The sequence below is a fragment of the Jaculus jaculus genome, chromosome 5, assembly GCF_020740685.1.
Source record: "Jaculus jaculus isolate mJacJac1 chromosome 5, mJacJac1.mat.Y.cur, whole genome shotgun sequence".
NCBI lineage: Eukaryota > Metazoa > Chordata > Mammalia > Rodentia > Dipodidae > Jaculus > Jaculus jaculus.
The window spans coordinates 158,191,087-158,216,491 of NC_059106.1; the positions used below are offsets into that span (position 1 = coordinate 158,191,087).

A 25,405-nucleotide genomic window follows, 5' to 3' on the forward strand; every position below is an offset into this window, starting at 1 on the left:
TAAGCCACACAAGTGTCCTAGACAAACAGAGTGAGCATCGTAGAGATGTCGAGGCAGCCAGCAGCCATTTCTTTGGGCAGCCTTGGCCTCTAAAGAAGCTTTGTACCAGCTGTCTGCAGATGGAGGGGCTTTCTGACCTGCCTGTGCACGGGCGCTCAACTTTCACGGGGACTCTGCAAGTGGCTTTGTCCTGGAACGTTTTCCTAGCCCCGTCTGGATGTCCCCAGGTCCATCAGGAGCTTCAGCATGGCCCCTTGTCTTGTAAAAGCCAGCCTCAGGAGACTGCGTGACCTCCTGCAGCTCGGGGTGGAAGTGGAGCCTGCAGGGAACACAGCCTCTGCAATGAAGGTCAGGAAGCCTGGGCTGGAAGGATGGCTTAGCAGTTAAGGCGCTTGCCTGCAAAGCCTAAGGACCCAGGTTCGATTCTCCAGGTCCCATGTAAGCCAGATACACATGATGGCACATGCATCTGGAGTTTGTTTGCAGTGGCTAGAGGCCCTGGCATGCCCATTCTCACACATTCTCTCTCTCCTTCTCTCTGTCTCCAGTAAATAAATAAAAATAAAAGCTTAAAGTCTAAGCCTCAGTTTTCTTCTTCTGCTACATAATGAAGATGATTCTAGAACCTTACAGATCACTCAGGATGGTTGGCAGTATACAATGCTCTCAGCACAGTGCCTGCTTGAAGCCAATTTTTACCAAATCTTTTAACAGGTTTTTTTTGGGGGGGGGGAGTAGGGTCTTTCTCTAGTCCAGGCTAACCTGGAATTCACTATGAGTCTCAGGCTGGCCTTGAACTCACAAAGCTCCTTCTTAGTTTTGTGCTTTCTGTGGAGCAGGAATGTGTGGCCTGGATTCATTGCTAGGGCTGCTGTAACAGACGATCACAAACCAAGTGACTTGAACCAAATGGAATTCCTCCTCTCAGAGTTCTGGGGATAAAGGGGCAGGGCTGAGGCTCCGCGCTGGCCTTTCTTACAGTTTCAGCGACTGCCAGCAAGCTGTTGTATCCCTGGGTGTGGTGTTGCCTCCCTCTAGGCTCTGCCCCTGGTGTCACTTAGCTTTCTTTCCCTGTCTGTCTCTAGCCTCTTCTTACAGGCATATTGGATCTGGGCCCACCCTAATTGCGAGATTTCATTTTAACTTGATAACATGTGCAAAGATTATTTCCAAACTAGGCCACCTTCACAGATACGGGGTTGGGGGGAGGTTAGGACTTTAGCATATCTTCGGAGGAGACCTATTCAAGCCACAACCCTGCTGGACTAGAATAAGGCCACAGAGCCCCTCAGCAATAAGGACCTAGGACCTCCTCTTTGTGAAGCTGTGTGGACTTGCCCAGGCTTGGACTAATGTTGGCCTAAATGATTGTGTCTTCCAGGGTGTTCAGACTTACATCTCTTGGATATGTTGACCCCAACTGAAAGGAAGCGGCAAGGCTACATCCATGAACTCATTGTCACAGAGGAGAACTACGTGAATGACCTGCAGCTGGTCACAGAGGTAACGGCAGCTGGGGGTGGCCCTGCAGGAGGTGGAGAGAGGTGGAGACCTTGTCAAGGATGCCTGTGTTGAGCCTGGGACATTCTCTGATGTGTGGGGTGCATCTGGACAGCAAATAACACAGCAGAACTTACTGAGAGGCGATGGTCAAGTCCATATGGCTATTCTGTGAGTCGTAACCCACAGAGGGGCAGAGCTCACCTTTGTCAAGGTCACATGAGCCCCAAGCTGATGGGGGGAGGGGGACGTTGTGAACTGTGAGCTGGGGACTGTTGGCTGTGGTTGAAGAAGTTACAGTTCTGCCACCAGCTAACTGATGCCATCAGGCCAGCTATGTGACATTCCTGGCCCTCAGTATTGACAGCTGAAATGAGGACCAGCTACTGCTGCAAAATCTGTCACTGCTACAGAGCATGAAGATGTTTACTTGGATGTCCCCACGAGGCCTCTGGCCTGGGCTGGCACCTCGTCTGGTCTGTCCGTATGGGTAGCCATTGAGGGACTTGCCTACCTAGTCTGGAAGGAAGGGGTGACCCAGTTGGTTCTTCCTACTGGGAAAGCTGGCGTTTGTCCACATACCCAGAAAGTCACTGTAATGGAAAGCAGGTTTGCAGAGCCAGACCTGAGGGTCACCCCCAACCTGAAAAGTTTTTGTCACGGTTTGGAAACTTCCTTCCCAGCAAATGTCTTAGAACCATTGTGTCTGATCCTCTTCACATCCAAGAGAGACACCACTGGACTCTTTGGGATTGGGGGAGGAGATCAGGTGCTGGCCTACAGAGCTGCCATTAACCCAAAGGAAGTGTTACAACTTTGGAAAAGATGTGTTGCCCTGAAGCATCTGGCTATACTATACAGCCAAGGGTGCATAGGCTATGGGTGCCATCCCTCCCCTATGTGGTGGCCCTGGCATATGCCTGGTTCAACACCAGCTCAAGGACTCAGGCAACATAGGACTCCCAAGGATTGGCCGTGATTGGCCAAGTTTATTTCAAAGCCACGCTGTCCTGGTGCCCAAAGAACTTTCAAAAAGAGCCCCTCTGTCTAGACAGTAAAGACCGTCCTGTGAGAAAAAAGGCTCAACCACAGGGGGTCCACTGAATCTGTGATTATCTGTGAGTTTCCCATCCACATAAAGTCCCAGAAGGGCCCATTGATTTCGCAGAGCCCTCGGGAGGTGCAAGCACCATTCCTTGTAACCACTCGTTTTTGTTTGAGGAGAGAGGGCAAGCAATGGAGTCAGTACCGAGCCTGCTTCCCTGGGAATGCCCAGGGCTCATCTTGGGCAGCAGGAAAAGACCATCCATACCCACACACTTCCTCAAGCCCCGAGCCTGCTGGTCCATTTCTTCATAGTGGGCAAGTGAGACAGCCCTGCCTGCGCGCATGACATTGAACTGGCTTCCCAGCCTCTCTCCAGTGGGACTAAGCATATTCTCAGATACTCCCCTGGCTTCCCCTTCCCTTGCAAATGGCACAGCCCCTCCCACCAGGAAGAGATGTGCCGGCAACCCCCCCCCCCCCCCCCCCCCGGCGCCCAAACCCTCTCCCTTGCTCTAAACAGACTGGTGTGCGCGAGCGTGTGTGTTTTGAGCTAACTGTTTGCTTTCTGAACTGCTTCGTTTTCTGCACCTGTAGATCTTTCAGAAACCCCTGATGGAGTCTGAGCTGCTGACAGAAAAAGAGGTTGCTATGATTTTTGTTAACTGGAAGGAGCTGATTATGTGTAATATCAAACTACTGAAGTAAGCCTCTCTTCTCTAATCCCAAGCCTCGCTGCACCTCCTTGGCTTACACACTAGCACCTGTGTGTGATCTGTCTGTGTGTCCCTCACGCATGCCACCCCGTGTCACTCTCACTCCCTCTCTCCTTTTGTTTTTGCACATTGCCACTCACAAGTGCCATTATCCTCTTGTGCCCTCATGCTTTCCAGAAACATGCTACACGTTTCTCACTGTGGGAGCGAATACCCAAGGTGTGTGCATTTCTGCTCTGACAGTGGTCCTCGAATTTCCCAAGCTGAGCCAGTGCTGGCTCCAGCCTTGGGTACAGGGTCATTCCCCAGCTCCAGCCCCTTCCCTTAGACCTGGATGCCCAGAGGGGAATATCCGTCTCTCGAGACTTCTGGGCTCCTGAAGTGTGGGGCTGTTCCATTCCTCACGTGAGCAGCACTTCTCCAGAGTGGCTCCGGGCGGGAGGCTAGAGCCGCTTATATTTTACACCAACTTAGTTTGCGGAGGCAGCTGCAGGGCCAGAGATTAAGGGGCCTGGGTTGAGATCTCACCTCAGTATTCTTTCTCTCTGATCCTGGGGGAGACGGTTCAGAGGGTAAGAGTGCTTGCTGTGCAAAGTGTGGGGACCTAAGTTTGACCCCCCCCCAGCACCCATGTAAGAAGGTGGGCATGCTGCATGTGCCTGTAACCCCAATGCTGAGTAGGGACAGAGACGGGAGAATCTCTGGGGCTCACAGGTCAGCCAGTGTGACCTGAAACTTGCAGGCTGCAGGTCCAGTCTCTCAAGGAAAGAAGGTGGAAAAACGATAGAGGACACCCGGTGTTGTTTGTTGGCCCCCACATGCGTGCTCACAGGGCTAACACATCTGTATACACACATGCATATTTGCATATACCACAGACACACCAAGAAAGAAAAAAAGGCTGGGGAGATGGCTTAGTGGTTAAGGAGCTTGACTGAGAAGCCTAAGGACCCATGTTTGACTCTCCAGATCCTGCAGAAGCCAGACACACAAAGGTGAGGCAAGCGCAAGGCTGCACATGCCCACTAGATGGCGCAAGCTTCTGGAGTTCAATTACAGTGGCTGAGGCCCTGGTGCACCAATTCTCTCCCTCTCTTAAAAGAAAAACAGGAGAATGGAATATCAAAGGGGAAAGTGTGGGGGGGGGAGGGAGGGAATTTCCGTGGGATATTTTTTATAATCATGGAAAATGCTAATAAAAATTTTTAAAAAAAAAAAGGAAGGGAGGAAAGAAAGAAGGAAGGAAGCAAGAAAGGTAGGAAGGAAAGAAAGGAGAGAGAGAAAGCAAATAGAGGACTGGATCAGAACAACACAAAGGTCTCTTCCGTTCCTTTGGAAGCCCTTATCCACCAGTCCTTCATTCTAACATCATTTGGTAGAAGAAATCTAGGTTCTGGCCTCCAGAGTACAATACAGTAGTTAGAGCAAGGGCCATCCTTTTCCTCACCGAGCCAACTGGATGGATGCTCTCTTCATTCCCAGTCTCCATGTTCAGGCCACTGGGAAGCTGCTGTTTCCTAAGTCCTTCATGTGGTCCTTGTGTCCTTCTTCGACAAGGAGCAAAGGTGTCAAGTTGCAAGGTCTCATTCTAGCCCTGGCTGACCTGGAACACACTGTAATCATCCTACCTCAGCCTCCCAAGTGCTAGGAGCCACCATTCTCAGCCTTGAGTTATTCTTATAAAGTCCTCACTTTCCTGGGTGTGTCCTGGGAATGACAGAGCCAGGAGATGTAGAGAGGCAAATATGAAGGAGTGTGTTCCCCTATGTTCTAAACATCAATGTTCACAGATAATGCTAGGCAGCCACTCATAGGCCATCTTTGCATTGTCCCCCTCCAGGGCTGTGCTGTGGAAGCTTTCTGAGCACAGGTTGAGTGGTAGACCCTTGGGCTTGCATCTCACCGTCACCTTCTGGTTGTGTGTCTTTGGGTAAGGGTGGCTTATGGTCCTCTGGCTTCAGAAGCCTCATCCGTAACATGGAGACTGTAATAGGCTCTTTCCTGCTGATAAAATAAAAACCTGAAACTGGGTTCTTCACTAACAAAGAAAGAGGGCTTATTTAACTTGTAGTTTTGGAAGCTGATAGTCCAAGATTGAGCAGTCTATATGTTCAACCTTGAGTCGATAGCCTCGTGGCAGGTAATTGACTGATGGAGGTGGTTAAATCTGTAAAGTACTTGCCTTGCAGTAAACACGAGGGACTGGGTTTCGTTCCCAGAACTCAGGGTGCACTCGTAACCTAGTGCTGAGGAGGTGGAGACAAGAGAAATTTCGGAGTTCACTGGCTTATGGTCTAGCTTCCTTGGCAAATTCCAGGCCAGTGAGAAACCTGTCTTTAAAAAAAAGTTGGATGGGGCTGGAGAAATGGCTTAGCGGTTAAGACGTTTGCCTACAAAACCAAAGGACTTCAGTTTGGTTCCCCAGAACCCACGTTAGCCAGATGCACAAGGGGGCGCATGAGTCTGGAGTTCATTTGCAGTGGCTGAAGGCCCTGACACGTCCATTCTCTCTCTCCCTCTCACTAACACTCTCAAATAAATCAATAAATAAAGTTTATTTTAAAAATGTAAAAAAAAAAATAGGGCTGGAGCGATGGCTTGGCGGTTAAGCGCTTGCCTGTGAAGCCTAAGGACCCGGGTTCGAGGCTCGGTTCCCCAGGTCCCACGTTAGCCAGATGCACAAGGGGGCGCACGCGTCTGGAGTTCGTTTGCAGAGGCTGGAAGCCCTGGCGCGCCCATTCTCTCTCTCCCTCTACCTGTCTTTCTCTCTGTGTCTGTCACTCTCAAATAAATAAATAAATAAATAATTTAAAAAAAAATAGAACAAAGATGGATGGTTACCGGGTATGTAGGAGGATCACCATGAGTTCGAGGCCACCCTGAGACTACATAGTGAATTCCAGGTCAGCCTGGGCTAGAGTGAGACCCTACCTCAAAACAAAAACAAAAACAAACAAGATAGATGGTGCCTGAAGAACAACACCCCAGGTTGTCTTCTGACCCCCACATTGGGAAACACACGCACACACACACACACACAGACACATCCTGATCCAGGGAATGCATATGGAAACGATCAAATGGCAAGCCAGGAAGGCAGAGAGATATGGGGGTCAGGTTTGCTTTTTTATAACAAGTTGCTCTTGAGGTAATTAGTCAGGTTCCAAGGGGCAAGGTATTTAATGACCTACATGCCCTGTATGGGGCCCCACTTCTTAAAGAATCCTATTTCAAGCCTTAAAGGCATGAGGACCTGGCTTTGGCTCTCCAGAACCCATGTGAAAACGTGGCCCTGTAATTCCAGCACTGGGGAGGCAGAGACAGAAGGATCCCTGGGTCTTAACAAGCCAGCCAGTCTAGCTGAATCAGTGGGTTCTAGGTTCTGTGAGAGATCCTGTCTCAAGAAACAAGGTGGTGGGCTGGAGAGATGGCTCAGCAGTTAAGGCGCTTGCCTGCAAAGTCTAACAACCTGGGTTCGATTCCCCAGGACCCACATAAAGCCAGATGCACGAAGCGGCACATGGGTCTGGAGTTCCTTTGCAGTGTCTGGGGGCCTTGGTGTTCTCTCTCTCTCTCCTTGCAAATAAAAGTATAAATAAAAAAGTACAAGATGGAAAATGATTGAGGAAGATACCTGACATGGGCTTCTGGCTGCCACATGCTGGAGCTCCTGCACACATGTGTACACACACACACACACACACACACACACACACACACACCACCCCTCACACAGCAGTCAGGATTGGACATGGCTTTCCCTCCCACTCCTAACCCTCCCTCTTGCTCCTGCGCAGAGGCCACCAGGCTGGTGTGCTTCCTCTTCCTGTTAGCTCTAACCTGCTCCACAGCCCCAAGGTGGGAACTGAGGTCTCTGTGATAGCCAGGGACCTCCAGAGAGGCCCAGGGACTTGCTTTAAGTCACATAGTAGGTGGGCTGTTCTCCACATGGTGCCAAGAGTTCCTGAGCCGGACTTTCCACACAGTCCTTCTCCTGTGCAGGGAATCACAGAGTCAGGAGTTGGATGTCCCAAGTTAAAAAAATTATTTAAATATCTATTTATTTTTTAGTTATTAGAGATAGAGAGAGGGAGAGAGAGACAGAGAGAGAGAGAGAGAGAGAGAATGGGCGTGCCAGGGCCTCTAGCTACTACAAATGAACTCCAAATGCATGTGCCACCATATGCATCTGACTTACATGAGACCTGGAGAATCGAACCTGGGTCCTTAGGCTTTGCAGCCATGTGCCTTAACCACTAAGCAATCTCTCCAGCTCCCAAGTTTTTATTTTGAATTTTTTTAATTTAAAGATCTATTTATTTGTTTATTTATTAGAGACAAAGACAGAGAGAGAGAGAGAGGGAGAGAGAGAGAGAGAATGGGCACGCCAGGGCCTCTAGCTACTGCAAACAAACTCCAGACACGTGCACCACTGTGTGCATCTGGCTTATGTGGGACCTGGAGAATTGAACCTGTGTTCTTAGGCTTCGCAGGCAAATGCCTTAATCACTAAGCCATCTCTCTAGCCCCCAAGTTTTATTTTGTTTTTGTTTTTGTTTTTGTTTTTGTTTTTTAGCACTTTTGGCCTTGTTTAGGGCAAGTGACTCCCACTGTTTTAGCAGATGTGGGGTCACAGTCCTGGTGGCCATACTGTCTACTGTGTGGGGTAATTCTAAGGAACAAGGAGATCCAGTGAGCAAGTCACTAGATCCTTGGGTCACCATGCCTGGGTAGCCCTGGCTCCACCCATTACAAGGCTTTCTGTATCTCTGCTTCTCTCATTACCTCATTAGCTAGTTTGGGCACAGTGGTGAAAATTTTCATCTTTGACATAAAATAGTTGTGTTTTTTAGTATTTTATTTTTTATGAGAGAGAGAGAGAGAGAAAGAATTGACATGCCAGGGCCTCCAGCCACTGAAATCAAATTACAGACATGTGCCCATGAGCAAGCTTGCACATGCGTCACCTTGTGTAACTGGCTTATGTGGAGCCTGGAGGGTTGAACATGGGTCCTTAGACAAGCAAGCACCTTGACTGCTAAGCCATCTCTCCAGCCCCCTAGTATTTTACAATTATTTATTGTGTGTGAGAGCAAGAAAGAAAGAGGGAGAGAGAAAGAGAAAATGGATGTACCTGGGCCTCTAGCCAATGCAAACAAACTCCAGATGCATGTTTCACCTTGTTCATCTGGCTTATGTGGATTCTAGGGAATAGAACCTGGGTCCTTGGGCTTCACAGGCAAATGCCTTAACCAATAAGCCATCTATCTCTCTAGCTCAATAGTTGTGTTTTAACAAGAGCCCTCCGGAGATGTAATTTCTTTTTCTTCTTTCCAACATTTAGTTTACTTGTAACATTTTATTATGTACAATTTCAAATCTACAAGAAACTGAAAGAATTCTGCAGTGAACACCCACGTACTAAATCATACACTGAACATTTTGCTGTAGTCGCCTGACTGCATAGATTTTGTTTCTTCATGTAGAGGAGTAACCCTCATGTTAGACTGGAGAAGGCAGGCACTGGCGACAAGAGAGTGTGAGGATTGTTACTAGCAAGCTGCTCATATTGCTATTTCTTTTTTCTTTCCTTTTTAAAAATTTTTAAAAATTTTACTTGCAAGGAGAAAGCGAGCCAGATTCTCCTGTTGCTTCAAACGAACTCCAGTTGCATGCGCAGCACTTTGTGCATCTGGCTTTACGTGGGTACTGGGGAATCGAGCCCAGGCTGTTGGGCTTTGCAAGCAAGAACCTTTAGCCACTGAGCCATCTCCCCAGCTCCTCACTTTCTCTTTAAATTGAGAAGAATGGGGCTGGAGAGATGGCTTAGCGGTTAAGCGCTTGCCTGTGAAGCCTAAGGACCCCGGTTCGAGGCTCGGTTCCCCAGGTCCCACGTTAGCCAGATACACGAGGGGGCGCACGCGTCTGGAGTTCGTTTGCAGAGGCTGGAAGCCCTGGCACGCCCATTCTCTCTCTCTCCCTCCATCTGTCTTTCTCTCTCTGTCTGTCGCTCTCAAATAAATAAATAAATAAATAAATAAGTGAACAAATTGAGAAGAATGTACATTTTATTTTGTTTAAGCAATAAAAGGAAAACAAAACATACCATAGTGGTTAAGACCAGATGGGGCGAAAGAAGAAAAAGAGGACTTTGGTCTGCAGTGGATAGAGGGAGAAAAGGAAAGGAAGGGGCGTAAGGAGATGGTGGAGGGAGGGGCGTGCAGGGGCTCGGGGAGTGGGATGGAGATAAGCTGTAGGTGTAAGGCGGGGGCTGCCTCTGGTGACAGGCAGGTGCCCACAGCAGCTCTGGGGTGTTGGCAGGGGATGAGGCTGCTGGGCTTGTGTCTCAACTGCAAGCTCTGGATTTGGTCTTGGTTCACACGCTTACCTGTGTCACCTTTTAAATTTGTGGTCAAGTCACTTGTTGCTGTATGCCTCAGTTTCCCCGGTAGGAAATGTACATGAATTATATTGGTTAGCTTTCTATTGTTGTAACAAATACCTGAGACAACCATATTACAAACAGAAAAGGGCCGGGCGTGGTGGTGCATGCCTTTAATCGCAGCACTCAGGAGGCAGAGGTGGGAGCCCGAGGCCACCCTGAGACTACATAGTGAATTCCAGGTCAGCCTAGGCTAGAGCGAGACCCCACCTTGAAAAAACAAAAGAGAGAGGAAAGGCCTTTCTGCCTTACCGTTTTGGCCCGTGCTCAGTTGGACTTCATTGCTTTGGATGTCATGGTGGCGTTAAGCATGCGCCACCGTGCCTGGCTTCATCTTTTCTCACCTTTTTCTTGTCTCTCATCATTTAACAAGAAGGGAGAGGGTGAAATTACTTGCAGGATTTCCAGGAAAGCTGATCCTCAAGAAAATGATGGAATTTCTTTCTGTTTCCATCTACAGAAAGTTTATAAGGAGATTATTCAGGGTTCTTATCCCCCAGAATTATCAGTTACGTCAACCTTCTGCAAATTTCTTCAGGGACAGTCCTTACCAAGCCCTCAATGGGACAGAGGTCCGTGGGACATGCTGAGGAAGGTGTAAAAGTCAGTTCCACATTGCTGGGATAAACTCTCAAGCAGACACAGTTTATGAGATTAATGGGATTTATTTCAGGCTTACAGATCCAGGGGAAGTTCCATAATGGCAGAAGAAGCTGGCTTCCACTCACAGATCTAAGCAGAGAGAAACCATCAAACAGCCAGTCAGTGAGTTCGAGGCCAGTCTGAGACTACATAGGGAATTCCTGGTCAGCTTGGGCTAGAGCGAGACCCTACCTTGAAAAATCAACCAACCAACCAACCAAACAAACAAACAAAATCTCCCTGAGTCTGTTGGGGGACATCTATTCGCACTACCACAGATGGCAAACTGCCACTTCTCACACCCCAGTTAGCCATTAATGACTTGCCCCATGAGCGTATACACTAGAGGTGAAATTGCCAATTGCTTATATAATTCTTATTTATTCGTTTATTTAAATTAAGTACACTTTATATGGATACATTGTGTGTTGGTACTGCTTACCTAACTTATTGTCCCTGGGAAGTTTCACTTCTTGGCTTGTCCAAGCCAAGGAAGTTCTCGTTAGCCAAAACCAAATGGGGAAAATGAAAAATGCATTCTGAAGTCTTTGAGGCCTAGGACTAACATTACGGAGCCTCCGGGAAATTACATAGCCTCGCCTCATGGGATTCTCCAACATGACCGTGAAAGCATTTGTCCATCTAGTCATTCACCCATCTGCCTGTGTTATGAGAGCAGTTGACACACGCAGGGCCTCGTACGTTGGGGTCCCAACCTGATAGGACATTGATATCCTTGCCATGAAGAAGCTGAGCTGCCTCCAGATTCTTTTTTTTTTTTATTTTGTTGTTGTTTATTTTTATTTATTTATTTGAGAGCGACAGAGAGAGAAAGAGGCAGAGAGAGAGAGAGAGAGAGAGAGGAGAGTGGGTGCGCCAGGGCGGCTTAGCCACTGCAAATGAACTCCAGACGCGTGCGCCCCCTTGTGCATCTGGCTAACGTGGGTCCTGGGGAATCGAGCCTTGAACCGGGCTCCTTAGGTTTCACAGGCAAGCGCTTAACCGCTAAGCCGTCTCTCCAGCCCCAGATTCTGGTTTTATTCTTTTTTTTTTTTTAAATTTATTTATTTGAGAGCGACAGACACAGAGAGAAAGACAGGTAGAGGGAGAGAGAGGGAATGGGTGCGCCAGGGCCTCCAGCCTCTGCAAACGATCTCCAGACGCGTGCGCCCCCTTGTGCATCTGGCTAACGTGGGACCTGGGGAACTGAGCCTCGAACCGGGGTCCTTAGGCTTCACAGGCAAGCGCTTAACCGCTAAGCCATCTCTCCAGCCCTGATTTTATTCTTTTATTTACTTATTTGGGGCAGGGAGAGAGAATGAGAGAATGGGCATGCCGCTGTGAAAGAACTCCAGATGCATGGGCCACCTTGTATATCCGGCTTTACGTGGGTACTGGGAAATCGAACCCAGGTCCATTTGGCTTCGCCAGCAAGTTGCCTTAACCACTGAGCCATCTCTCCAGGCCCAATGCTGATTTTAAGACTGTATGACTTTGTTTCATTGTTGTAGTTTTTTTTGTTTTGTTTTTTCTTTATTTTTATTTTTATTGTTTGGTTTTTCGAGGTAGGGTCTCACTCTAGCCCAGGCTGACCTGGAATTCACTATGTAGTCTCAGGGTGGCCTCGAACTCATCGTGATCCTTCTACTTCTGCCTCCCGAGCACTGGGATTAAAGGGGTGCGCCACCACGCCCGGCTCGAGACTGTATGTTGTAGACTTGGAAGTATGGATGAACAGACCTGGCTAACCCTGAACACACACAGCTGGTAGATCTCAGGGCAAATGCTTCTCAGTCTCTCATCACCATGTCTCAGCTTGTAGGATATAAATTGTTTGAGTTCATTGGCTTGTTGTTAAAGGAAAAGTTTGGTGTTTTTTTGTTTGTTTGTTTGTTTTGTTTTTTCAAGGTAGGGTCTTGCTCTAGCCCAGGCTGACCTAGAATTTACTATGTAGTCTTAGGGTGGCCTTGAGCTCACTGCAATCCACCTACCTCTGCCTCCTGAGTGCTGGGATTAAAGGTGTGTGCTACCAGGCCCGGCTTCCCCCCCAAAAAAAACTCTTAACACAGTCAACTTTAGCCATAGCAATGAAGCAGTGAACATCATGATCATTTATGTCTGACTTTGGAGAACATGATGGGATTTTTTTTTTTTTTTTTTTTTTTTGCAACAACTGACCTTACTTGTGTTCTGTTAGTCTGAAAGTGTACTTCCCCTTTCCCTGATGGCAGTAACTTCCCTTGGGTGGAAAGGGCTCCAGAAATAGGCTCAGTGTTTAGAAAGCACAAGCCTTTGACTTTCACTACAAGTAATCCATGAAGTGGATTATCCAGACACCAACACAAGTGAGCCGGGCGTGGTGGCGCACGCCTTTACTCCCAGCACTCGGGAGGCAGAGGTAGGAGGATCGCCATGAGTTCGAGGCCATCCTGAGACTACATAGTGAATTCCAGGTCAGTCTGGGCCAGAGTGAGATCCTACCTCGAAAAATCTAAAAAAAAGCGGGGGTGGGGGGAAGAGATTCCATATTTCTCCACATGAAACAAAACTGTGGCAAACAATAGACGCCATGACAAAGAAACATGTCCCATTGATTCCTCTCATTCCTTTCTCTGCTCCTTGTCTCTAAATAGATGCTTTAGTGGCCCTTGGGTCTGTGCCCTTGTACACATTCCATTTCCGTACCACTGCCAGTCGCCGCGTGCTGTCAGGCTGCGTGAGGCGGAGCGCTTACCTCCTGTGTCTCTGTGCAGAGCTCTCAGAGTCCGCAAGAAGATGTCCGGGGAGAAGATGCCCGTGAAGATGATCGGTGACATCCTGAGCGCCCAGCTGCCACACATGCAGCCCTACATCCGCTTCTGCAGCTGCCAGCTCAACGGGGCCGCCCTGATCCAACAGAAGACGGACGAGGCCCCGGACTTCAAGGACTTTGTCAAAGTAAGGAGGCCGGGCTGCAGGGAGATCCCTGGAGACCCTTTCCAGGGTGGCGTCCCTCAGGCAGCTGGGTATGTGAGGGGTTCATCAGAAATCTGGAGGTAACCTTCCGCCAAGGTCAGCAAGGATGACAGTCTTGACTGGCCCTGAGCTGGTGGTAGAAGTGGCTGTCACCTAAGGGCTGCACTGGGAGAGAAGGGCTAGCTCTGGACCTGAACGCCTTGAAATGTCTCCAGGGATCTGTTTTCTAGGTCTCAGTGGTGGTGTTGAGGTTTAAATTACTTGTGTCAGGCTAGAGAGATGGCTCCGTGGTTAAGGCGCTTGCCTGCAAAGCCAAAGGATGCAGGTTTAATTCCCCAGGGCTCACGTAAGCCACATGCACAGGGTGGGACATGCATCTGGAGTATTTGCAGTGGCTGGAGCACCTATACTCCTCTCTCTCTCTCTCTCTCACGCTCTCTTTCTTTCTCTCTCTCTCACACACACGAATAAATAAAACTACAACATTTAAAATTATTCATCTCATTTATCCAGCCCAGGCAAATTTCCGTTTAATCTCAGCCTCCTCAACTTTCTACTCATCTCTGCCCTTTGCCTGCTAAGAGAATGCCAAGGGGTCCCCATGGCTTCTTGGTTCTTTTTCCAGTCAGAAAGCATGGGCTCAAGGTCTTGGAGGCCCATGGGAGTGGGCGTGGGATGCCACAACCCTTGCCTAAGGGCTCGCAGGGCTGGAAAGCCATGCATTTACCAGTGATCCTTTATTGGGGGGGGGGGAATGCCAATGTTGTTGGAAGTCCCCAATCTGCCCTGGAGTAATGGGACTTGGTGTTGGACAGAGTGGGACCCTGTTGGTTACATTGAAGCACTTTAACAGCCCTCATCACTCTCAGGGTAGAAACATGAGAAGACTGTGGAGATGGCTCAGTGGTTAACGACACTTGCTTACAAAGCCTGCTGGCCCAGGTTCAACTCTGCAGCACCCATGTGAAGCTGGATGCAGAGCAGCTTATGCATCTGATCCCAACATGCCTCTAACAATGGAAGGTGGAGCCAGGAGCATCCAAGCTCACGCTCAGCTACTCTGACGTTCCTTTGCAGTCTGTTTGCAGCAGCAAGGAGCCCTGTCTCAAAGAAGATGAAGCACAGCTATCTCAGATTTGTTCTCTGCCTTCCACACATGCACCAAGGCATATAGCCCCATATAGATATGCAAATAAATGAATAAATACAAATCTTTGAAAAGGAAGAGAACAAAAATAACTTCCCTTAACCAGGTGCATTTTGGTGAATGAACAAGAGGCATCGCTTAGTTCGTACGTTAGGCATTTGAGGGTTAAGCCATCCTTGCCTCCTCAAGAGTCACCTTTGCTGGGATGGAGAGATGGCTAGCGGTTAAGCGCTTGCCTGTGAAGCCTAAGGACCCTGGTTCGAGGCTCCATTCCCCAGGACCCACGTTAGCCAGATACACAAGGGGGTGCACACGTCTGGAGTTTGTTTGCAGTGGCTGGAGGCCCTGGCGGGCCCATTCTCTCTCTCTCTCTCTCTCTCTCTCTCTCTCTCTCTCTGTCTTTCTCTTTCTGTCTGTCTGTCGCTCTCAAATAAATAAATAAGAATAAAAATAACAACAACAACAAAAAAAGAATCACCTTTGCTGAGTCATCCTTGTGAGGTATAACTATAACTTCTTAGTCATGCTCTCCCGTAAACACATGGCTTCTTTCCCACCATCTGGTGTTCCTCAACATTAGTGCGTTGCTAGCTAATGAGCGAGGCATTCTGAGGACCCTCGAAGGGGAGCGAGAGAGCTAAGAGGTAGGTCAAGGCTGAGGTGGCGATGGAGGCCAGGCACCAGCCCCCAGGCTGCCAGCACTTTCAGCCAAGGGCGCAGTTGCTGGTCACAGACAGGAGGAAGTCATTCTTAAACTTCAGGGAAATGCTGATGCCAGGCCAAGGCAAGGGGCTTGCTGTCCCTCCCCTCCCCTGTTCTCTCCAATGTTCTCTGCCTCGTCTGGCTTTGCCATCTGTGAGCGTTCCCAGTGATGGTGTCCATGGCTGGGCGTCAGGCTCAGGAGCAGACAGTCTTCGGTGTCAGGGTCTCTCCCACCTGCACCTAAGGTATTAAGCCAGACCTGAGTCTTTGAGGGAGGGTAAGTATATAATTCCAGTGACTTGATTGAAGACAGAGCATGGGGGGGGGGGTGGTAGAAAGACCCATGCCCACTCGAAGAGGCAACAGAATTGGCAAAAGCTGTGGAAGAGGCTGAAAGCCCAGAGTGGAGACAAACGGAGTCTCTGCCCTCACATCTCACACCTCACACCCTGCCGGGAGCTCCCAGAGGCATTTGCTGGATCTGCCTAAAACCAGTCCATCAGATTCAGCTACCCTCCCCCGTCCCCCGGCTTCTGTAGGACTTTTTATTTCATTGAGTATTCATATGACTCATTTAGCCTCCTGGGATGTTATCAAGATTTTTTTTTTTTCAGACATCTGGAGGAAATAGTCTCTATGAAGCCAGAATCTTCTCCCACAGAAGGTGTGCTGAGTCTAGAGGGCATAGCGTCCATACCCTTGACGAATGGGTCATAAGTGAGGGTCTCCCATCTCCTCTTCGAAAATCACCTTAGCATAGACCACAGTCACTGGACAGACCTTTCCAGTCCTGGGTTCTTTAGTTCTTACCCAGGTAAATGGGTCATGAGTAGGGAGTCCTAAATGACCAATGTTGATGTCACCAATCATGGATTTTGCAGATTCCTGAAGCACATTTTTTTTTTAAATCTCTTTTTCCAGAGGTTAGCAATGGATCCCCGGTGTAAAGGGATGCCACTGTCCAGCTTTATCCTGAAGCCCATGCAACGTGTCACGAGATACCCACTGATCATTAAAAATGTAAGTACCCCACGTCTTTACGAGCAGGTGAAGGCTTTCTCGGCGGCCCCGGAGGGGGCTGGAGGCGAGGGTAGGTTCCCAGCCAATGCACCTGGTGGCTGTTGTATAGAAAAGCATGTGCCAACGGGAGGCTGGAGCCATCTGCTTCCTGACTCAGAGGGGAGAAAAAAACCCAACTGGTTTAGTATGAAAAAGACTAGGACGGCACAGCTTTCAGATGGCAATCAAGTGACTTCTAAATCAGAAAATGAGAGCTTAGTTATATTTTTTTTTATTTATTTGAGAGTGACAGAGACAGAAAGAGGGAGAGAGAGAGAGAGAGAATGGGCGTGCCAGGGCCTCGAGCCACTGCAAACGAACTCCAGACACGTGCGCCCCCTTGTGCATCTGGCTAACATGGGTCCTGGAGAATCAAGCCTCGAACCAGGGTCCTTAGGCTTCACAGGCAAGAGCTTAACCGCTAAGCCATCCCTCTATTTTTTAAAAATATTCTATTTATTTGCAAGCAGAGAGAGCAAGAAGAAAGGCAGGAGGAGAGAAAAGGGAGAATGGGCGCACCACAGCGTTTAGCCACTGCAGATGAACTCCAGATTCATGCGCCAGTTTGTGCATCTGGCTTTATGTGGATACTGGGGAACAGAACCTGGGTCATTGGGCTTTGCAGGAAAGCGCCTTAACTGCTGAGCCATCTCTCCGGCGTGAGAGCTTAGTTCTTGATGCTTCTGCTCACACGTGATTCCGGCAGCGTGCTGGCTGCCTTCCTTTACCCGAGAAGCTCCTTCCCGTCTATGGTTTTCTCTCTCCCAGCTCCACAGTTGCTCTCATTAGCTCAGTGCTTGTCTTTACTGCCCCCGATGTTTAGCTACAAGTTGAAGTTGGAAACAAGCTTTTAAAATAGATGCTGCAGAACTAACCAACCAAAAAACAAATATGTGTGTGTGTGTGTGTGTGTGTGTGTGTGTGTGTGTGTGTGTATATATTGCTATTAAAAAGGGAAATACAGGGCTGGGGAGATGGCTCAGCTGGAAAGAAGCCTTGCTGGGTAAGCTGAGACCACCTGAATCAGGCTGGCCAGCCAGTCTGATGTGTGTGAGAGAGCGTGGACGGTAGCTTTGGGTTCAGTGAGAGACCCTCCCTCTTCCTCAAGGAATCATGCAGAACCGTGGAGGAGGACACTCAGCATTCTCCTCTGGCCTCAGCATGCATTTCATGAAGCACACACATCTGCATGCACACACACACACGTGCTTACATCACACCACACATACTGCACACATATGTGCATACATCACACACATCACACCACCCATACCACACACACGTATATATCACACACATCACACCACAATACTACACACACACACACGTGCATACATCACACACGTAATCACCACCCACACTACGCCATGAAGTGGGTCCTCCTGCAAGGCCACTCACTCAGCATGGTGGCTGTCACGCTCCAGGTCGTGGCCGCGTGGGCGCACAGAGCCGTGGTTGCTCAGGAAAGGACTGGGCTCTACCTCCACTAGTCTGCCTCTTCCAGGGCAGTGGGGTACAGGTCCACCCACGTGGCCTAAAAGCTGCCACCTGAGACAGTCGATGTCTTCTGTTCTTCTGCATAGATCCTGGAAAACACCCCCGAAAACCACCCTGACCACAGCCACTTGAAGCACGCCCTGGAGAAGGCAGAAGAGCTGTGCTCCCAGGTGAACGAGGGGGTGCGCGAGAAGGAGAACTCTGACCGGCTGGAGTGGATCCAGGCCCACGTACAGTGTGAAGGCCTGTCTGAGGTAGCCGCCTGGGGAGTGGGACGTGGGCCTCAGGGCCGAGCCTCACAGCCAGCACCAAAGAGGAGAAGGAATGTCACAAACCATCCTCTCCTCCAGCCTCCAGTTTTCTGATTCTCTCTTCAGCCTCTTCTCTTCTGTTCTTTTTATTCAGTGGGCGACTTTTACATTTTTTGGTCATATTATTTCCCATTGCCAGAAATTCCATTCATTTTCTCTAACTTCCTGGTTTCTTTCATGTGTTTTGCTCCTTGCTCAAATGTCTATGTTTCTCATTCATTTCTTAATACATTTTATACATATTCACATATACCCCGTATCTCATAGTCCCAAACCTAAAGCTGTGGGTCTTATTCTTCTGTCCATTGTTTCTGTTTGCCTTATCCATGCCTTATTTTGTTTTTTTCTGTATTGTGATTTTTTTTTTTCTCTGCTAGCAATCAAACCTAGGTCTTCTGCATGCTGAACAAGTGATATATTACTGACTAATGCCCCCAGCTCCCATATTGTGATTTTGTTTTTGACTGTAAATCATTGTTCCCTAGAATTCCACCTGTGGCTGTCTTTGCTCTTTGAACCTGCATCCTTCTTGACAGGAAGACTACTCAGATCACTGGAAATTACACTTAGGAGTTGGGGATGACACCAAATGTGTGACTTACAGTTGTGAACTTGTGTGAGAGCTGCCTGGTCAGAAGTTCTCAGGGGGAAATACTCTTACACTTACATCAAGGTCAAATCATCCTTTCCTAGGCTTGGCTTGGCAGTTTATGCCTTTAATCCCAGCACTCAGGGGGCTGAAGTAAGAGAACGTCCATGAGTTTGAGGCCAACCTGTACTGTGGAGTGGGCTCCAGATCAGTCTGGGCTACAGTGAGACCTTATTTCAAAAACAAACACTATCCCTTGTGCACTTGAGTTCACTTGTCATTTATTATTTTGGCTTGTGTTTTGGGAACATCCATGAAATCTCTTGCCTCAGCCCTGAGCATCTCTCTGTATCCAACATAGCTGTTGAAATGGAAATTCACCAGAGCCAACAAGGAGTCTTAGGGCTAAACCTGGAGTTGATGCCTGATTATCTTTCATTTTCATTTTGGTTTTGACCTCTGAACATTTCTTTTTTCTTTCTTTTTTTTCTTCCCCTTCTTTCTTTCCTTCCGTTCCGTCCTTCCTTTCTTTCTTTCTTGTCGGGTCTCACTGGAGCCCAGGCTGACCTGGAATTCACTCTGTAGTCTCAAGGTGGCCTCAAACTCATGGTGATCCTCCTACCTCTGCCTCCCAAGTACTGGGATTAAAGGCATGCACTACAACACCTGGATCTTTTCTTTTGTGTGTGTGTGTTTCGAGGTAGGGGCTCACCCTAATCCAGGCTGACCTAGAACTCACACTGTATAGTCTCAGGCTGGCCTCAAACTCACAGTGATCTTCTTACCTCTGCCTCCCAAGTGCTAGGATTAAAGGCATGTACCACCGTGTCTGGCTACTATACATATAAATATAAATATATACACCAGTTAGCCTTTTAAAATAATTTATTTTATTTTTTGTTTATTTGACAGAGACAGAGAAAGAGACAGATAGAGAAATAATGGGCATTTGAGGGCCTCCACTCACTGCAAACGAAATCCAGGCACATGTGCCACCTTGTGCATCTGGTTATGTGGCTACTGGGGAAATGGACCTAGGTCCTTAGGCTTCGCAGGCAAACACCTTAACTAAGCTAAGCCATCACTCCAGCCATGCATTTTGCTCTTTTAAGCTTTTGTTGTCATGCATCCTCACCACCTACTCTGCTTCCAAGTCTTCGTTTACATTTTTTTCTCTCTTCACTTCACCTTTACTCTCCTTCATTCTTCCTGCCTGATTTTGCTCTCCGTATACATGTGCAGATGTGCACAGATGTGTGTACAAACATGGTTCATGAGGGTTTCCCAAGATGCCTTGGCAGAAGTGTCTCTCTCCTTCCCTGTGGTTTCTTCCTTCTTCATAGGCTACAGACCTATGTTCAATCTCTCTCCAGATCCCAGGTAAAACAGGCACACAAAGGTGAGTGCAAAGTCACGCATGCCCACTAGGAGGCAGTCACCGCATAATGTCAACTCTACTGATGTCCTTCCTACCCCATATCCCATCCCCCTTTAGCATAGGTGAAGATAAGGCAAATTTGTAAGCCGCCTCATCGGAGTTAAGTGATGGCTGTGGGCTCCCATTTAGAAATCAGGGACACAACAAAATGTGAGGAATGATGAGGGAGAACGAGGTGACCAGCACATTGAGGACGGAAAGCAGGAAGGGACAGTCATATGGATGTTCAGAGAGGCACTGGAAAGATGAAGATGTCTGTGTCCAGCAAGGAATCAGAGCTGGGCTTGGTGAGTGCAGCGCCCAGCCACAAAGGGCATCGGTGTCAGGTGTTGTGAGTGGCCAGCATGCTGGTGAGGGGTGTGGAGGCGCCACAGGCCATGGTGGGTAAGTGAGACGGAAGTCAGGCCAAGTAAGACCTGTGAATTCTCTAACGGGTGTGTTGTCTTCCTCCTGGAGACAAGCGACCCGAATGACTCCCACACCGGTCAATCAGAATTGCTGGGGCAGCAGTGTGTTCTCCTGAGGGGCCACCCTGAGTCCCACCACTTCAGGCCATGGGGCTCAGGGGTGAGGGCTTCACCTTAAGATGTCAAGAATAGCCAGGTGTGGCAGACCTTGCCTGTAATGCCAGCATTTGGGAGGCCAAGGCAGGAGGATTGCCACGAGTTGGACAGCAGCCTGGACTACATGGTGAGACACTGGTCTCAAATTAAAAAGAAAAAAAAAAGGGCTGGAGAGATGGCTTAGCAGTTAAGTGCTTGCCTGTGAAGCCTAAGGGCCCCGGTTCGAGGCTCGATTCCCCAGGTCCCACGTTAGCCAGATGCACAAGGGGGCGCACGCGTCTGGAGTTTGTTTGCAGAGGCTGGAAGCCCTGGCGCGCCCATTCTCTCTTTCTCCCTCTATCTGTCTTTCTCTCTGTGTCTGTCGCTCTCAAATAAATAAATAATTAAAAAAAAAATTCTTTAAAAAAAAAAAAGGGGGCTGGAGAGATGGCTTAGTGGTTAAGCGCTTGCCTGTGAAGCCTAAGGACCCCGGTTCAAGGCTCGGTTCCCCAGGTCCCACGTTAGCCAGATGCACAAGGTGGCGCACACATCTGGAGTTCGTTTGCAGAGGCTGGAAGCCCTGGCGCGCCCATTCTCTCTCTCTCCCTCTATCTGTCTTTCTCTCTGTGTCTGTCGCTCTCAAATAAATAAGTAAAAAATTAAAAATTAAAAAAAAAAAGAGGGCTGGAGAGATGGCTTAGTGTTAAAGCGTTTGCCTGTGAATGCTACGGACCTATGTTTAATCTCTCTCTAGATCCCAGGTAAAACAGGCACACAAAGGTGAGTGCAAGGTCACGCATGCCCGCTAGGTGGCATAAGCATCCTGAGTGTGATTTCAGTGCCTGAGTGCCAATTCTCTCTCTCTCTTAAAAAAAAAAAAAAGAGGAGATGCTAAGAATAAAATATGTTCTTGTCATTTGGTTTTTATAGCTTATAAACTTTCTGCAGCCAGATGACTGTCATTTATTGACTGCTCTTCTATTGTAGCCCAGCCTGATGTCTTCCTGGTGTTCTCAGTAATGACAAGAGATCGTGCTGGCTTCTGCTTTGTCTCATGACCACAGTGTGGACCACGCGTGGCTCTCAGTTGGTTGCATACCAGTGATTCCATTTCAAATAAATGCTGTCTAACGTCAAGATGACTCCCACTTCATGTATAATCAGTTAGCCTTGCCAACTGAGGGTGTTCTCTTAGTGATATTTAATCCAGTGACATTGCCATTTCTGGATTCATTGTCCTCAGAGCTTTGAGTTCTCTTGGCAGCCAAGGAGGCCCACATCGAGCTCTGGGTTCCTGGTCAGGAGCAGGAGGGAGAAGGCTATTCTTCGGCTCCCTCAGTGTCTTGCGGGGAGGCTAGAGCTTGTCCTTGCTCTGTGGAGCTAATTGTGGAGCAGAGTGGATGCTCTTCTTGTGACCTCCAAATTGCTGATAGTTGACTCACCACCAATCTTTCTCTCATATTGGAGGTCGACAGATGGCCTCCAGCATCTCTTAGGAGTCTTGTATTGTGAGCTCCATTGCTTCGTTCCTGATACACTCCTCAGAGAAGATTGTAGGCGATTATAAGTCTGGAGAGAAACTTGGCCTTGAAAGGCAGCTGAATGGAGTGTCACTGAAGGCAGATGTGGGCCATGGCAGACGTATGGGCACGTGGAGACCATGAAGGGGCACACAGCTGTGACATGTTTTCCTCAGTCTTTCTCCAAGGGCCCTTTGTGAGGTTGAATCCTCAGCTTCTGGGTTTCCCTTCATAGTCTGCCGGTGTGTGACATGAGGGCCCCAGGGAGATGTTGCAGTCCCATGTCAACACGCACAGCTGCCCCTTCGGGTTGGTTAGTGGCAGGGAGAAAGCTGTCCCCTTCACAATTTCCAAACAAGTGAGTGCACTTAACTGTTGCATTGAGTTTTGAGGGGGACACTCAACACCACCGAGTTTGCCAGCCCCTCTCATGCTAGGTGCCCCCGGATTCTAGTTGTACCTGGGAAAGTAGCGTTTGTCCCATGAACCTGAAGAGTCCCGTTTGCTTCCCAGGAAGCTCTAAGGACTCTCTGAGCCCTCGTGAGTCTCCGTGTTGGAGCTGCTTGTACCATTCCGGTGTAGCATCTTGCTCCAAGCAGATGGTCATCGAGGTGGGAGCTGGTGGGGCAATTTTCTTCATGATGCCCAATTTGTTTAGTAAGGGGAAGGACATGCACATCACATCCTAAGAATTTGAGCAAAGCCTTAGGGGAAAAGCCTCAGGAATCATAGCCAAGGCTCATCCTAACACTTGGAGTTCCCAGAACCATACCTTTGGTTCTAGAAGCTTCTCTGGAAGTTGTCAAAACCATCCTTGATTTGTGCCTGGAATACAGGCCAGCTGGTGCCAAACCTCAGGTTCCGATGGAGCCCACGCTTCTAAATGCAGAGAAACAAAAATAAAGGGTGACCTTCCTTCATCCTATCTTCTTTTTTTTTTTTTTTTTCATTTTGTTTTCCTTTCTCAGCAACTGGTGTTCAATTCAGTGACCAATTGCTTGGGGCCACGCAAGTTCCTGCACAGTGGGAAGCTCTACAAGGCCAAGAGCAACAAGGAGCTGTACGGTTTCCTTTTCAACGACTTCCTCTTACTGACCCAAATCACGAAGCCCTTAGGCTCTTCTGGCACGGACAAAGTCTTCAGTCCCAAATCGAACCTGCAGTATAAAATGTACAAAACAGTGAGTTCCATTCGAGTTGCCATAGAGGGGCTGATGTGTTTGGGGAAGAGGAGATTTTCAGAAAGACTCAGTTTTCGTAGTGTCTGGGGCTGTGGTGTGGAGGAGAAGGTGAAAGAGATGAGTCAGGACTAAGTAAGTGAACAGTCAAATCAGAGGACAGTCTTCATCCCACCACAGCTGCCACAGCACGCAATTCCAATGTGAATCATCTTAGCTTCCAAGTGGTTGCCGTGGGTCCCCCACTCCTCACCTGACAAACACATGCCTCACCCCATAAAACTGACAGCATAGCCGGGCGTGGTGGTGCACGCCTTTAATCCCAGTACTCAGGAGGCAGAGGTAGGAGGAGAGCCGTGAGTTCGAGGCCACCCTGAGACTCCATAGTGAATTCCATCCAGGTCAGCCTGAGCTAGAGAGAGACCCTACCTCGAAAAACCAATAAAATAAAATAAAACCTGACAGCATAGAATATAGACGAGGTGGCATGCACACATGCTTGTGGTCTCACGTGGCCACACAGCGCACACTCTCAGAGCTTGCTGGACACACCTTGCTTTGTAACGCCCATGTGCTATTCCTTTGCAGCCTATTTTCTTAAATGAGGTTCTAGTCAAGCTGCCCACTGACCCTTCTGGAGATGAGCCCATCTTCCACATCTCCCACATCGACCGAGTCTACACCCTCCGAGCGGAGAGCATCAACGAACGGTAAGCCTGGAAACCTCTCTAGCACTGGGCATGGCCCACATGTCCCCAGCACCCCCCAGTACCCTCTGGTGGGGGTGGAGAGACCATCATACTTTAAAAAATCTTTTTTTTTAAATTTATTTATTTATTTATTTGAGAGTGATAGACACAGAGAGAAAGACAGATAGAGGGAGAGAGAGAGAATGGGCGCGCCAGGGCTTCCAGCCTCTGCAAACGAACTCCAGACGCATGCACCCCCTTGTGCATCTAGCTAACGTGGGACCTGGGGAACCGAGCCTCGAACCGGGGTCCTTAGGCTTCACAGGCAAGCGCTTAACCGCTAAGCCATCTCTCCAGCCCTAAAAAATCTTTTTATTTATTTATTTATTTGCAAGCAGAGAAAGATAAAAGAGAGACAAACAGAGAAAATGGGCACACTAGGGCCTCCAGCTACTGTAAATAGACTCCAGATGCATGTGCCACTTCATGCATCTGGCTTTACATGGATCCTGGGGAATTGAACTTGGGCTGTTAGGCTTTGTAAACAAGTGCCTTAACCCCTAAGCCAGCTCTCCAGACCCCCCCTACTGACGTAGAATTTACTATGTAGCCTCAGGGTGGCCTCAAACTCATGGTGATATTCCTACCTCTGCCTCCTGCGTGCTGGGATTTAAGGTATGTGCCACCATTCTCTGGCTCCCCATACTTTTTTTTTAAAATTTATTTATTTGAGAACGACAGACACAGAGAGAAAGACAGATAGAGGGAGAGAGAGAGAATGGGCGCGCCAGGGCTTCCAGCCACTGCAAATGAACTCCAGACGCGTGCGCCCCCTTGTGCATCTGGCTAATGTGGGACCTGGGGAACCGAGCCTTGAACTGGGGTCCTTAGGCTTCACAGGCAAGCGCTTAACTGCTAAGCCATCTCTCCAGCCCCCCATACTGTTTTTTAGGGCCTCTTAGAAGCTGGACGTACAGCGTGCATTCTTCATAATAAAATGGGCTGAAACCAGTTTTGCTTGAGTTTTTTTGTTTGTTCTTTTATTTTCTTTCTTTTCTTTTCTTTTCTTTTTTTTTTTTTTTTTTTTTTTTTTTGGTTTTTTGAGGCAGGGTCTCACTCTAGCCCAGGCTGACCTGGAATTCACTATGTAGTCTCAGGATGGCCTTGAACTCACAGCAATCCTTGTACCTCTGCCTCCCAAATGCTGGGATTAAAGGCGTGCGCCACCACACCAGGCTGTGTTTTTTTTTTTTTTTTTTTTTTTTTTTTTAAGAAATTTTCATCATTGTTTGAGATAAATAGGGCATCTCAGATCTCCTAAGTTTCCCAGGCAGCCAAACCCAATAGGAGAGTTATTTTTGGACGAACAGGACCACCCACAACCACACCTTCCACCCTCAGGCCCCAGGATGCTCATTCTGCACCCTCGGGCGT

At 48.5% G+C, this 25,405-nt stretch overlaps 1 protein-coding gene across 6 annotated transcripts in view; it reads left to right on the forward strand.

Annotated features, from left to right (window-relative positions):
* Positions 1 to 25,405, forward strand: part of Itsn1 (intersectin 1) — a 227,127-nt gene that overhangs the window by 192,241 nt on the left and 9,481 nt on the right. For all 6 annotated transcript variants that reach the window (XM_004654454.2, XM_045150359.1, XM_045150358.1 and 3 more), the window contains 7 exons: positions 1,382 to 1,503; positions 3,142 to 3,248; positions 13,098 to 13,281; positions 16,070 to 16,168; positions 17,791 to 17,958; positions 23,073 to 23,285; positions 23,871 to 23,992. In XM_004654454.2, coding sequence (XP_004654511.2) covers positions 1,382 to 1,503; positions 3,142 to 3,248; positions 13,098 to 13,281; positions 16,070 to 16,168; positions 17,791 to 17,958; positions 23,073 to 23,285; positions 23,871 to 23,992 — 1,015 coding nt within the window. The remainder of the gene's footprint in view (positions 1 to 1,381; positions 1,504 to 3,141; positions 3,249 to 13,097; positions 13,282 to 16,069; positions 16,169 to 17,790; positions 17,959 to 23,072; positions 23,286 to 23,870; positions 23,993 to 25,405) is intronic.